Source organism: Xyrauchen texanus, chromosome 9, assembly GCF_025860055.1.
Source record: "Xyrauchen texanus isolate HMW12.3.18 chromosome 9, RBS_HiC_50CHRs, whole genome shotgun sequence".
Lineage (NCBI taxonomy): Eukaryota > Metazoa > Chordata > Actinopteri > Cypriniformes > Catostomidae > Xyrauchen > Xyrauchen texanus.
This window is the reverse complement of record NC_068284.1, coordinates 14,805,856-14,820,500: the sequence shown is the minus strand read 5'-3', so window position 1 is coordinate 14,820,500 and position 14,645 is coordinate 14,805,856. Positions and strand designations below refer to the sequence as shown.

The window sequence follows — 14,645 nt, the reverse complement described above, 5'->3', positions numbered from 1 at the left end:
ATTTTCTAGTAGTAGTATAATATGAAATGTATTTTTATATATATATAGAGAGAGAGAGAGAGAGAGAGAGAGAGAGAGAGAGAGAGAGAGAGAGAGATAATAATAATAATAATAATAATAATAATAATAATTGTCTGTGGTGGTTTGTGGAAGACAGCCGACAATCTGATTTCACTGTGTCATTGTAGACACATCAGAGAACAGCTCATCTGTCAAATCACTACAGGACAGACAGCAGACTGACGCCCGGATCATGGATTCACACACTGCTATGGGAATTGTCTGGACAGCGTCTGTAACTCATGTAGAAAAAAAAACAAACAAGCAAACTCCAAAAAAATTATAATTTTCATAGCTCTCATATCTTTTTTTTCCCCGAAGTTAGCGAGAGTTCTGTAATGAATAGGTGATAAAAAATTGATTTAAATTAATTATTCGTTATCTTAATTGAAAAGTAGAAGGATTTGAAGTACATTACTTAAAACAAAATATGGCTGAAAAACTGTTAAGGTTGAAACAATTAAAATGGCCTTTTAAGGGCATTCCAACTGTTTAAATATTACGAATATATTAGTATATTGTTGTGAATTGTGTTAATAATATTACATATAATTAGCCTATTATATTATGCTCATAAATGAAAATGATGAGCTAATTAATAACTGAATTGTGTTGCATTGTCTTCATGAACACATGAAAAAATAGGTCTGAACATAATTCTATGTTGTTTATCGAATAGCCTGAAATATTCGATAAGATAAAGCGTCAGAAACCCTCACGACTTCACAATGATTAATCCAATTGACATCATCCCACACCTGATCACGTCACTATGCATATTCTGCCTGAATGAATTATCACCTGTTCAAAGTACCAAGCACTCAGTAATGCCTATTGCCCGCTGGGTGTTTGTGTAGAAGCCCTTATGATGCCCCATCGACTAAGATGAACTAATTAGCAACGACCCTCATTTGCATAGCACAGACAATGATCAACATCAAAACAAATAAAGAATGAGTGATTTCATCACTCTGTTTTGATGATTACTCTATACATAATATAGCCTACATTTTTTCTCCCAAAAATGATTAGTTATCGAATATTTATGTTTCAAACTGGCATAGCCTATCCACAGGCATATGGTAATATACACACATTTTGTGAGGAACTTGCTATTTAAATTACAAAGATATTTTATGTTCTAAAATTATTAAATGAGGCTTGTTATTTGCACTTATTATTACAACAAACTTCCACATATTATTCTGTCCTAAACATCCAGTGATATTCAGTCTTTTGCAAATGCAGTCAGATATGTAAGAGTTGCATTTTCCATTGGACATCAAGGACATGAAAACTAAGGTGGAAAGTGAAGAGCAGCACCCCTATCGAACAGATGTGTTTGCTCAAGCTGGGATCCAATCAGAGGCTCGGAGCAACAGGAGGCGCCTCCTCTCTTTAACATCGTCACGAGTGAACGGAGAACTTCCAGTTCTAATGTTCTCCAAGACCTGCCAGCACAGAACCGCGGGATCCTGCGAACAGCAACATATGGCAATCCACCAATAGGTCAGTGGTGACTTTTTCTTCCCAAATATTCCGTCTTGATTATAAATATCTTCCACTGCTCTTGTCAAACATCTGGGTGCTGGTTCTGAGCTGAGGAGGACCTAAACTATTTCGGGTTTTTCTTGTTACCCTGCCCCTCTCTGTTATCTGTTGTGGGTCTTATCAAGTGGTTATCTATTTTCTGCAAAGACATATTACGTTTTGTTTCCTATCTCTTACGCTGTGTGTGTGTTTTTTTTTTTGTTTGTTTTTTTTTTTTTTGGTAATTATGATGAGGCTACATCAAGAGGGAGGACGGTCTCATGACACGGATGGATTCAAATCCACAGTGTAAAGCCCTGTATGGTGTGTGTGTGTGTGTGTGTGTGTGTGTGTGTGTGTGTGTGTGTGTGTGTGTGTGTGTGTGTGTAGCTACGTGCGCATGTGTTTCCTTGGAATATAGTGAAGTTGTGTTCAGTCTTCCATGTCATGTAGCTTAACTTTCCATTTTGGCATATTACAACACTGGCATAAAAACCATGAAATGATTTGGGTAAGTTTGCAGCTATTTCGCGATGTATTGCCCGCTTAATAGATAACTCCATAAAACTTTGGAAAAACAAAACAAAAAAACTTTTTAACTGTAGTTGTCTGGGTGTTCTGAACTCATCTTAGCCATCTCTACCCATAGTGTAATTTGACCTTTGAGTGTAATCCAATTACATTGCCAAGCATTTATATATACCCACAGTTACCAGAACAACAGTCATTTTATGGATCTTCTCATTTTCAGTGTACTCTGCCTCTCCATTTTCCACGCACTGAGAGATATAAAAGGGATCCTGGATGGACCTGGGTGATAACAGCTGGTCCATGGTCAAGCGCGAAGTGTCCAGCAGCAGCAGTCCAGGGTCTCCAGCTGAGCAGAACTACCTGAACACTGACCGGAGAGACCAGCTGAGATCACCGGCGCACCTGGACGCGTTGGGAACCCGTCGCACCGAGAGCAGGCCCCTACACTCCTACGTTCACTTTGGGCATCCCAACAACGCCCTGCCCAGTTCAGACGACATTACGCTCTTCACGGATTTAGACCAGGGCAACAAACTCATCATCTCAGGTGGACACACCAGGGAGGCGCATAAAGGAGGCCTTATTGTGGACCCTACTGACATGTATCAGACGCTGGCCCTCGCCGCGGTCCAGAGCCAGGCAGGTTATAACGACTCGCCATCGGCCGGTTACATGCACTCCAACCCTAATTCTCCCGTATACGTTCCGACTTCCCGAGTCGGGACGATGATACCGAATTTGTCATACCTACAACCCAGCGTGTCATCGCAACCGAGCCATGCGGTCAGCAGTCATTCGGTCTGGTCGCAATCCGCCCCGGAGAGCCCGTCCTACAGCACTGGAAGCCCACACACCTCCAACCGGTTCCACTACTCACCCAGTCCTCCTATGAATAACGGCACATCGAGGGATACTAGCTATACGAATCCTTTGAATGTGAACAGTCGAGACCAGTATATTTCACGACCAATAAGTGGATCTTATAGCAGCCCGTATCCTTCTTATGTTGCACCGCAGCTATCACAGTTACAGACGGCGTGGCCAGCAGGGCCCTTCGAGAACTCCATGCTTCATTCGCTGCAATCCAGAAGCGCACCACTGTCCATCAGAGGTCCGAACGGAGGTAGGCTATATTAATCATGTAATGTCTTATGTTTGAGCATATATGCAGGCTATGTATTTAAATTCCACTATTATTTGGAAAAATGTGAAAACGCCCATTTTAAAAAAATCGTATATGTACAAGTCTGTGACCTTTTTTTTTTTTTTTGGATAAGTGAAACCCATATATAAACATGCATTTTGTTCATGCGTTTTATAATGCCATGTATCATATCTGACTGTGAAATTCAAACCCCTTACTCATATCGTTTTTTATTTTGGATTATTTATTTTATATAAATATATATATATATATTTTAAGTGCGCTTATAAAATATTGTATAGCCTATATATTTTATCTTTTTTTTTTTAAATTGAAGAAAATGGAAAATGGATAAATTTACTCATTCTTACATTTTTCACCTCCCAAGCTGTTATTAGGTCTATGTAGGCCTTGGAAGTAATATTAAGTATGTAGCATGATAATTCATAAAAATAATAATTACAACAACAGCATTAAAAAATACTTGTGTATAATGAAAATGTTAATGAAAACTCCTAATTAAGACTATTGACTATTGAGGCTAGTTTTAACAAAATATCTGACGTTACCCACGAGTTTATGAAGTTGTAGGCTATCCCATGGGATCTTTTAAGAAATATTTTTTATATCTAGCCAAAGTCCATGTAACGTATATTAAATGTTAATTAAATACACCAGGCCTACATTAGAATTTCACAGCACACACGCCTAGTTGCAATACAAATGCTAATTAGCTGCTCCACAAAATATCTCAATATTTAGATATTTTTTTTTATTATTATTTAATTTATTTATTATTGTAGTTCATAATAATTGCCGTATACTTGTGTAAATACACAGACACAATTACAGCAATGTAAAAAGTGAGACAATTTCTGATTTATTCAATGCTATGAAATTTGGGTAGAACAATGTAGGCCTACATTTGAATATAAATAAAATAATATATATTCATTTATTCAGGCTATTTATTTAGGCTTTTTATTTATCCATTGAACTGACAGACACATCACATCTGTCATTAATGTCATTAGCCTGTTACAATGTGTCTCAAGTCTGCGCAATTAATTTGGCAGACAATTGAAGTTGATGGTGAAGGTGACGATGTTTACTGAAGGTGAAATGTCTGTGTCTCAGATTTGCTGGAGGACATGATGGAGAGCCGCGAGTGTGTCAACTGCGGCTCCATTTCCACCCCGCTGTGGAGACGCGACGGCACGGGTCACTTTCTCTGTAACGCCTGCGGCCTGTACAGCAAAATGAATGGACTCAGCCGGCCATTAATTAAACCTCAGAAGCGTATGGTGAGCACCGACACGACGAGCTACTTAACCACACAATTTCCTGCCTATTAATTTCAAACAATAGCCAAGGGTTATCTGGAAACATCTTCACAGATCTACTCCTACAATAAAGGGTATTTTTTAAATAAAGGTACACGTTTGCAGGCATTGAACATTAATTAGGCTACAAAAAGACTGTATGCATCTTCTAATTTTGAATAATTACAAAATATTTAGTCTCTTATATTATTATTGTTATAATGTAAAATGACTTTGCATTTGCAAGTACTTATAATTAAGGCAAAGTCGTCATTTAAAAATGTCTCAACATTTGTCTCAAAGGTTTTATCAGTTTTTTTGGTATTTTATTATTTTCAGTTAATGACATTTTTCATTTATTTTGTCTCAAGTCGTCTTCAAGGCGAGTAGGTCTGTCTTGCGCTAACTGTCAGACGAGCACTACAACACTGTGGCGCAGAAACGCGGACGGAGAGCCCGTGTGCAACGCCTGTGGACTTTACACAAAGTTACATGGGGTAGGTTAAAACAGACATTCCGTGAACAAGATTTGAATGAAAATGTCACATAAAACTGGCAATAATTGTAGCACAGGATAAAAAAATAACGAAAAAGATTATGTCAAACAAATAAATAGAGACAAATCAGGTCTGGTTAGATACTACTAGTGCCCTATCAGATCTTATGAGGTCTTAAAGATTAATGTCCTTCACATGGTTCTGTCATCTTTCACCATTTATTTTATTTGTTTATATATATATATATATATACTGCTCAGGAAGGAGACGTATTCTGTCTCCTAGAGATGAATGTAATTTGGTGCGAAAAGATCAAATCAATCCCAGAAGAACACCAAAGGACGTTGTGAAGATGGGAGGAATCATGTAGACAAGTATCTATATCCACAGTAAAACCAGTCCTATATTGACATAACCTGAAAGGATGCTCAGCAAGGAAGAAGCCAATGCTCAAAAACCACCATAAAAAAGTCAGAATACAGTTTGCAAGTGCACATGGGGACAAAGATATTTGAAGATCTTTGAGAAATGTCTTTTGGTCTGATGAATTTTTTTTTTTTTTTTTAACTCTTTGGCCATAATGACTATCGTTATGTTTGGAGGAAAAAGAGTGGGGGGCTTTGCTGCAAGAGAGACTGGTGCACTTCACAAAATAGATGATATTATGAGGAAGGAAAATTATGTGGATAAATTGAAGCAACATCTCTCAAGACATCAGCCAGGAAGTTAAAGCTCGGTCACAAACGTGTCTTCCAAATGGACATTGACCCCAAGCATACCTCCAAAATTGTGACAAAATGGCTTAAGGACATTTTGTCACAATTTGCCAACACAAAGCCCTGCCCTCAATCCGAAAGAGAATTTTTGGGCAGAACTGAAAAAGCATTTGCAAGCAAGGAGGCCAACAAATCTGACACCGTTACACCAGTTCTGTCTGGAGGAATGGACCAAAATTCCAGCAAGTTGTGAGACGCTTGTGGAAGGCAACCCAAAATGTTTGACCCAAATTAAACAATTTAAAGGCAATGCTAACAAATACTAACAAAGTGCATGTAAACTGACCCACTGGGAGTGTGTTGAAAGAAATAAAAGCTGAAATAAAAATTCTTAAAATAAAGTAGTGATCCTAACTGACCTAAGACAGAGAATATTTTCTACGATTAAATGTCAGGAATTGTGAAAAACTGGTTTTAAATGTATTTGGCTAAGGTGTATGTCAATTCTGACTTCAAATGTATATATATATATATATATATATATATATATATATATATATATATATATATATATATACAGTTGAAGTGAGAATAGATACTTGTCAGATTTTGGGCTCTACTCTATATATATTTTTGAGTAGTAGTCAGTTGTTGTTTGGTTAATATATAAAAAAAAAACAACAACAAAAAAACAAAAAACAGAATTTGTTATGGCTACCAGTAAAATAAAATATAATTTAGATGTTTGTTTTTTGTTCAGGTCCCTCGGCCCCTTGCCATGAAGAAAGAAGGTATTCAAACGAGGAAAAGAAAACCCAAAACCTTGAACAAATCAAAGGGAACATCTGGTATGTTAAAACCCACAGCCACATTAAAACAGCTTTAATTTCGGTATATAGGCCTAATTGATAGTCTTAGCAGTCCAATGTGTTAATCTTGGTGGAGTCAAGGTCAACTAACTTGTTTAAATGATTCACAGGAAGTAGTTCTGTCCCCATGACTCCAACTTCCTCATCGTCTTCTAATTCAGAGGAGTGCACAAAAAACAGTCCTTCATCAACTCAGGTGCCTGTAACATCAGTAAGTTATGTCTTATAAATTTGCCTAATTATTTTTTGAACTAGTAAATAATGGGCCACGCTTACAGCTAGTTTGTTGTTTTACATGTATAATTGTTTATGAAATGCTGTTTGAATAATTATGTATCTACATCATTACACAATTTTTCTAATGCAAACAGACCATGCAACACATTATGACCTTAAAAAAGATTTCGACCTGACCAACACTGAAAAAAAAAAAACAATTGTGGTGAAGTAAATATATCAGAAAATATTTCTATATTAAATATGTTAGTTTAAGCGTGAACTTGAAAATACTGAAGTAAATTCTTAAAGTAATGCTTATAAGTAAATATTATTCATGATTGTTTGTTATCTTTACAATACGTCACCATTTATCAATCCTTAAGTAGAAAATCTTGTCATATTTATTTGCTAATTTGAGTAAATTGAACAGGAAATTGTAAGTACATTTTACTTAATCTTTGAAAGCTGGTGTTCTTGTACCAGCGTGGATAAATAACTGTTATGATAGGTAACTTCTTGTTTTGTGAAGTTTGAAGTTCATTTTCTACTCAAAATTACTCGTTCATGATCAAAAAAATGATCAGTTAATAGTTAGCATCCTCGTGTTTTGTGCACCAAGTGTTAAGGGCTGTGTGACCAGCTCAGGATCTTGTTTCTATCATTGTTAAAGCAAGGAGATGTTGTTTAATACACTACATAGCATGCTTGTGGTACATGATTAAGTATTTTAAAAATGCATTGAAATGCTAGTACACTTTTAAAAGCATTATTCAGTGCTACATTGCTTAAACAAAATGGACAAATAAAGAGTGAGTCAAATTGACTTGAAACAGAGTATTGTAAAATTAACACTTAAGAATATCTAATAAAAGCCATTTAATTATAACATTCCTTTACATGAAAATATGGTCTGTTACATTAAAAATTCTGCGTGGAAATAGTTTCCTAGGTTTTCCTAAGTAAACCCAACTCCACATGTTTTATGTAACTTAATGCAGTCAGGTTGATTCAGACAAGTTTAATAATATTTTGACTTAAATCAACAGTTAATTTAGATGTTAATACATTTTAAGGTTCCCATTTTTTCAGTGCAACAGGCATTAATTGAATAATGTTTGGTTCGATCCAGGTCAACTCTTCAACGCTGGTGGGCCAAGTCGAGGTTCCAGGCACGACAGGCTCCATGGTGAAGTACCCCGGCCAGGAGAGTCTATATACGAATGTTGGTCTGACATCCACAGCTGACGTGGCAGCCTCCGTGAGAGGGGACACTTGGTGCCCTATGGCCTTGGCCTAAACCCTGGCATTATGGGATGGGATCCTTGTGGCGTCCTTCAGCTCTCTAAAACGCCCCTTTGGCGTAGTGCGTAAAATGGCCGTTCCTGGCAGAGTGTTTGGCTGTCATCCGTTTTTGGTCTGTGTTCGTGATCTTGAGCAGAGGCCTTATCTGTTCCAAATACTCCAGTTTTTTAATCACCCGTGGAATACTTTGACTGGACGTTCAAAATGGAGATCATCTGTGGTACACTGCACTAGAGGACAACACTTGAGAGAGTCTGATTTAATACGCCTTTGGTACTTTTAGAGCACACCCCGCACCATGAGTGTTGCTCAGAGGAGAAAGTGGATCAAAATTTATTTTTTGAAAGTCGATTTGTATATAGTAATGCTAACAGACACTTTGCCCATAAAGACAAGGTTGTTGATTGGGATTGTGGTGAAGAGAGAAAAAAAAGAGGTTGATCTTTTCTAAAACTGGAACTGAAGATAAAGTGCCAAGTACTCCTCCTTACAGATGAATGCAAACCTATTTATGAAGCTACGGTTGTTAAAATAATGCATATATTTGTCAATAAAGACAATGTCAAATAGAGTAGGATTGAAGCTTTGCCCTTCTTTGTAAGTCTTGTTTCAATGATGTTGTCGCAGTGTGATGTCACTCACTTAACTGCACACCTAAAAAAAAAAAGCTCTTATGTGATGGTTTAAAACAGGGTATCAAAGATCACAGGAACTCATACAAGGCTTGTATGTTTTGTATGATGTCACATTTTTCTAGACATCACTCTCAAATTCTAATGGTCTAATCAAGCAAATTTGTAGTGAAGAAAATTGTTCTTCACAGGTTTTGTGTAAACTGTTCTGGAAGTGCAAACCTAAATGGCAAAATCTGAATGGTGTAAATAGTCTGTTAGAACAAACAGCACTCAGGATTTCTTTTCTGATGCATACTTTGTTACAATACAAAACTGCAAAAAAAGAAAAAAGAAAAAAAAAAAGGTTTTGCTGCAATATGTTTGGATAAAAGACTACCTAACTTATGACATTGATGTGCAAATGTCAATGCGTATTACATGCTGTTTATTTTTTATTTTTTACTTTCAGTTTGATACACATCTTTAGTCACTACTTGCGCTGATGCAGGGGCAATTTATATTTTGGGTCTTGCTTTCACATTTTATCAAATGATTTAGAGAGAAAAATGTGTCATAATTAAACAGTTGTGAAAGTACGTTTCTTGTGAGTGACCATTGAAGCCACAAACATAACGCACAATGACAGTAAATAAATGGCAAGCCAAACCGCTTAATTCACTCGTGAATGAGTTCATTCTCAAGTGGTTTTGAAATGCATGATTTACCACCTCTGTTCTGTTAAACAGTTAACCAACTGAAAGTTTCCCATGTAAACGTCCTATATGGCTTTTAAATGGGCTTAAAAGACCACCACTGGTGCCTTTCTCTAAGATGTCCCAGGAGAACCAGATTAATTCCACTACAGAGAGAGAAATTACAATTTTATTGACAATTTCACAAGCTTTTGTGTCATAAGGACACTGTGTGAACAACAAAAGAAACATTGTGCTCTAGTTGTGATTCCCCGCCTTTATAACCTCTAAGAACTATTTATTTCTGCAATGTAGTGTGTTTAATAGAGGTGTTTGTTCATTTTTTTTTAATTAATGTATTTGTATTGTATGGTTGTGTTTTCTTGGCATAAGTTTGATTCTAAAATTACTCTGGGCTAGTACAGACACAGATTTATGATTCATTTGTTTGAGTTTTTTTCTTTAACAATATTTAACGCATGTGTCAAAACTGCAAGGTATGTTTATTAGTTGTTGTTTTTTGTAATTATGAGGTTTAAATTTTGCGTTTAATGGTATGAGTGGTTCTACGTGATCTTCACATACTGTAAATGTTTATCACGTTATGAACCATTAATTACCATAAATATAACAAACATTATGTTTTTCCCTTACATTTTACCTTGAATTTTACATCAGACATTATCTGTTATGCTGAGTGTTCAAAAACCATTGACTCTCCCTACTGTTTTCCAGTGTACAGAGTATTGAGAAGGATGTCATTGATAGGTATATTTTGTTAAAAACTACACAAGCTAAATTCTGTTTGTTCAGATTAGTTCATTAACACTGGAATAATAAATAAGAGCCATAACTAAACCAGTTGTGTTTTTCCTGACCTTAATTTCCCTTGAATCTCAAATAATACAAATGTTTTGACAGAAGAATTATTTTAAGTACTTTTTTAAAATGATAAGCTTCACATGTCTGCCTTTAAATCCTCTGAAAAAGTTGTCCCATTCACTTCCATTGTAAGTGCCTCACTGTAACCTACATTTTTGCTTCTTTTTTTAAATAATTTTTTAAGAAAAGGAGGCATGGGTTGAAATGTTTTTTTTTTTTTTTGTGGTAATCAACATTAGACTACAAATGCAGTCGATTGAGTTGAACTTGTATTGAAATTGAAAAATTGATTTAATAAAGCAATTAAAACATACAATTATTAAGGTTTTGAGAAGTAAATAAATGTAATATCATACATAAACTATGCATATATTGGTTAACCTTTGCCTATATTTGTTGAATATAACCAAATATCGATTTAAAATTGCTAGATTTGGAATAGGGTTCTATTACCTTAGAGGGTGTGCAACTTATTTTAAAGTCAAAAGTTAATATTCTGTGACAGCCTTTCAGTGTATCACAGTTTAGAGTTTAACATTAGAAAGCTTTGTTAAGCCATAGCCCAACCCAAATGAATTGTTGGTTTATGTGAACTTTGACAATGTGCTGATCTTTGCCTCAGGGTTGCACTTTGATTTACAACTGACTTATAATGTCTTGGCATCAATATTGGAGGTCTCTGATGTAACTTGTGTTCTATTTGAAGCTAGTGAAGAAAACAGATAGATGCAGCATGTCCTGCCATTCTCAACCCCTTGAGTTAGAGAGCATTCAGAGCCACTGATGTGGAAAGAACAGACAAGGAAATGTATCATACGTCCCAGTTGTTGTAATTTGTTGTAGAGTTTTGCTTTAAAAGTGGGTAAAAAATGTGGTATCCCAGCCACTGTTAAAATGGTCTTCTCTGTAGTATATACGTACATTGTTCTTTTCTTTTGTTTCACCTCTATAAAGAAGAGAACCTCTATTTACACTGCGCCAAATCCTTTTAAGGGATATTTCACCCACAATTTCTTTATTCTGACATAATTTAAAATGTTTCCCATAATATTTAAATTTTTGGATACCTTGAAAAAACCTTGATTATCAATTAACCTAAAATTTTAATATAACCCTCTGTCACTGTTTGTCCATTGCAACAGCATAATTCCAGCCCAGACGAGAATTTCCACAGAGCAAACAGTTGCTCCCTATTGCCCTTTTTAACTGCGTTTGGCCCCTTTGCTTAAGAGAGAAGTACCAGCCACAACATAAACCCAAGAAACTCTGAAACACACACCATTAATAACAGCTTTGGCACAGGCCAACAAAATTCACTTAGACTGCTCTAACGTCACATAACATTCCAGCTCCTTTCTCCTGTCACCTACCGCTCCAGCGTTGATGAAGATTTATCCAGATGTATTCTGGTTATCTGCTCAGGGTGTATGACATATTGGTATGAGGTTTATTGGGGGTTGGGATCTGCGAAGGATTTGAGTAAATTCTTCTCTTTGTGATTGAGGGAGGGGGGAGTGACATCCTTTGCCAAGACACTCTGCGCAAGCACAGATCTTGTGGCACATGGTGGTATTGCATTTCTGACTGCTTTGGTCAATCTGTAGGCTACAAGTTGAGGTGGCATTAAAGAATCAAAAACATCTGAGCTCTGCTATGATGCTTGTATTGTTTTAATATGTCTTTCTCTGTCTAAGGGGTAATGTTTGAAAAATTTGGCAGGGTTATTTCATTTTAATATTAATTACTATGGCTAACAACATACAATTTAAAGGGTTAGTTCACCCAAAAATGAAAATTATCCCATAATTTACTCACTCTCAAGCCATCCTCAGTGTATATGACTTTCTTCTTTCAGCCAAACACAATCAGATTTATATAAAAAAATATCCTGGCTCTTCCAAGCTTTATAATGGGAGTGAATGGTACCTTAGATTTTGAAGCCCAAAAAAATTGCATCCATCCATCAAAAAAGTAATTCATACTGCTCTAGGGGGTTAATAAAGGCCTTCTGAAGCGATACGATGCGTTTTTGTCAGAAATATATCCAAAAGTGTAACTTTATAAACTATAAAAACTGGCTTCTTGTAACGGCCGTCAGCGCGTTCACAAGAGAGTCGAGTTCCGGCGTATGTCGTAGGCTCAGCATAAGCTCCGGTGTGAAGTGATGAACGCGGAAGCACACGTTTTTTACACCAAAAGAAAATGGCAAAAAGAAGTGAGTTGTTTTAGCTATACTGTAGATTTGTATTAGTCTTAAAATATAGTCTTTGTTAACCCCCTGGCGCCATATGGATAACTTTTTTGATGGATGGATGCGCTTTTTTGGGCTTCAAAATCTAAGGTACCATTCACTCCCATTATAAAGCTTGAAAGAGCCAGGATATTTTTTTTATATAACTCAGATAGTGTTTGGCTGAAAGAAGAAAGTCATATACACAGAGGATGGCTTGAGAGTGAGTAAATTATGGGATAATTTTTATTTTTGGGTGAACTAACCCTTTAAGAGAACTATTTGTATTTTTTTCAATGGAAAAAGAGACACAGGCTGGAAACAAACTGGAAAGTAATCAACGATGAGCATGATTTAGAGGTTGCATTTACCCTTTATTAAATTTTTACTCCACTGACGGTTAGGTTCAGGGTGTATGAAAGAAAATATGCATTCCTGTTGACTGTATTACATAATTTATGCCTACAAACAACTCACAACTCTGGAAACTGGAGCTTGCATGTGCCCATATGTTCGATGACACTTCCAGCTTCAGCCACTGGGGGCAGTAGTTCAAATTTGAGTAAGCACAGACCGATTTTAGCTAAATAACATTTACCCACTGTCATCCAATTTGCAGTAAGATCAGTCTGAAATGGTGGCCTAAGGTTTATACAGCTTTAAATAAGTAAAAGTAAATGATATGTTACCAATACCATTTTAGAATTGTGCTTAACCACTACATAAACCACGCAATTGTGTGCAGCCCCCAGTCAGACGGCAAAACACTCAAGGGGCGATGTGCTGTTCTGTGTTCACGCATGTATGTGCTGTTGCGGAGTGGTTCATGTTCATTGTGAAGGCAAAGTGCTGCAGGTCCTCCCTTTGTGCAATAGAGTGCAACAGTCTGGTTCCGGAAGTAAAAATGCCATTAATTTCTTCCATAGACAAATAGATTTACAATGCTAACATAAAAACTTTTTATATTATTTGTTTTTTGCATTTAAAACCTTCTGCTCTCAGCTTGGAATGTCTCTTTGGCACTTTCAAGCTGTGTCAGCTGAATGGCCTGGTGGTTAAAGCATTGGAATGCTGGTCAAAACTGGTTGTGAGTTTGAGTACAGGAAAGATAATTTTTAAAATGTGTAATTCTATTGATTTCTGAGTCTTGAGGTTGTACTTATTACAATGTAGACTGTACTTTATTGCAGAATTCCTTCTTCAATTAAAAAAAAAAAATTGTCATTTTTTCAAACATCAGCCATATATCCTTTCTGCCATTTAAAATGTTATGAAAAAGTAATTTTTAATCATTTAAAAGCTTTGTCCGATTTGAATGAAAATTGGAAGGGGTCTTCGACATCATGTCCTGTGGGTACCTAAGCAGTTTGGAGACAATGCCACATAGTGGTCAAAATGCTTAGTCAATTTAAACAAAACTTGTAATGTATCATTGCTTCCTTATTCTACGTCTTCTGAAATTGCAGAGATAAATGCCTGTGTATTTATTATATTATTATTATTTTATTTAAAACCTGTTGCTCTCAGCTTGGAATGTCTTTTTGGCACTTTTGAGATGGGTCAACTGGATGGCCCAGTGGTTACCCATTGGAATACAGGTCAAAAGGTTGTGAGGTTGAGTCAAGGAAAGAGCAGTTTTAAAAATTGTACTTCTGTTAAACACTGAGTCTTCATATGATGCTTACTTTGTAAATCAGTCTCTGTAACTGTATTAAGGTGGAAGCATTTTTCTCCGGTTGAGCCTCTGTCCCTCAAAATGTATGTATGAGCATGGTTGAAGCATCCATCAAAGCCAGCACTTGCTTTTACTGACACAATGACAGGGTTCTCCCCAGCTTGAATCTTGTAAAGTGCAGGGTAATTGAACACCTCACATGGGGGCCCTTCCTTTATCGCATCTTTGACGAGTAGGCATTGTACCTCGGAGTGTAAAATGTCCATGTCTCGCACAGTACGGGGTAGGACAAAAAGCTGTGAAGGTTTAGAAGAAGTCACCTTCTTCTAAAGGGTAGGACCTTGAACAGAAATTCTGTCCCC

At 36.5% G+C, this 14,645-nt stretch overlaps 1 protein-coding gene across 2 annotated transcripts; it reads left to right on the top strand.

Moving 5' to 3' along the window:
* Positions 1-1,487: 1,487 nt before the first annotated feature.
* gata6 (GATA binding protein 6) lies at positions 1,488-8,761 on the top strand. 2 transcript variants are annotated; one of them, XM_052133240.1, is made up of 7 exons: positions 1,488-1,569; positions 2,342-3,244; positions 4,403-4,569; positions 4,959-5,084; positions 6,561-6,648; positions 6,780-6,880; positions 8,018-8,761. In XM_052133240.1, the coding sequence occupies exons 2-7, from the start codon at positions 2,395-2,397 to the stop codon at positions 8,183-8,185; spliced, it is 1,500 nt and encodes a 499-aa protein (XP_051989200.1). In that variant the 5' UTR covers positions 1,488-1,569; positions 2,342-2,394; the 3' UTR covers positions 8,186-8,761. The 2 variants fall into 2 exon arrangements, with proteins under 2 accessions (XP_051989200.1, XP_051989199.1); XM_052133239.1 differs by lacking the exon at positions 1,488-1,569 and adding an exon at positions 1,960-2,101.
* The last annotated feature ends 5,884 nt before the right edge of the window (positions 8,762-14,645 follow it).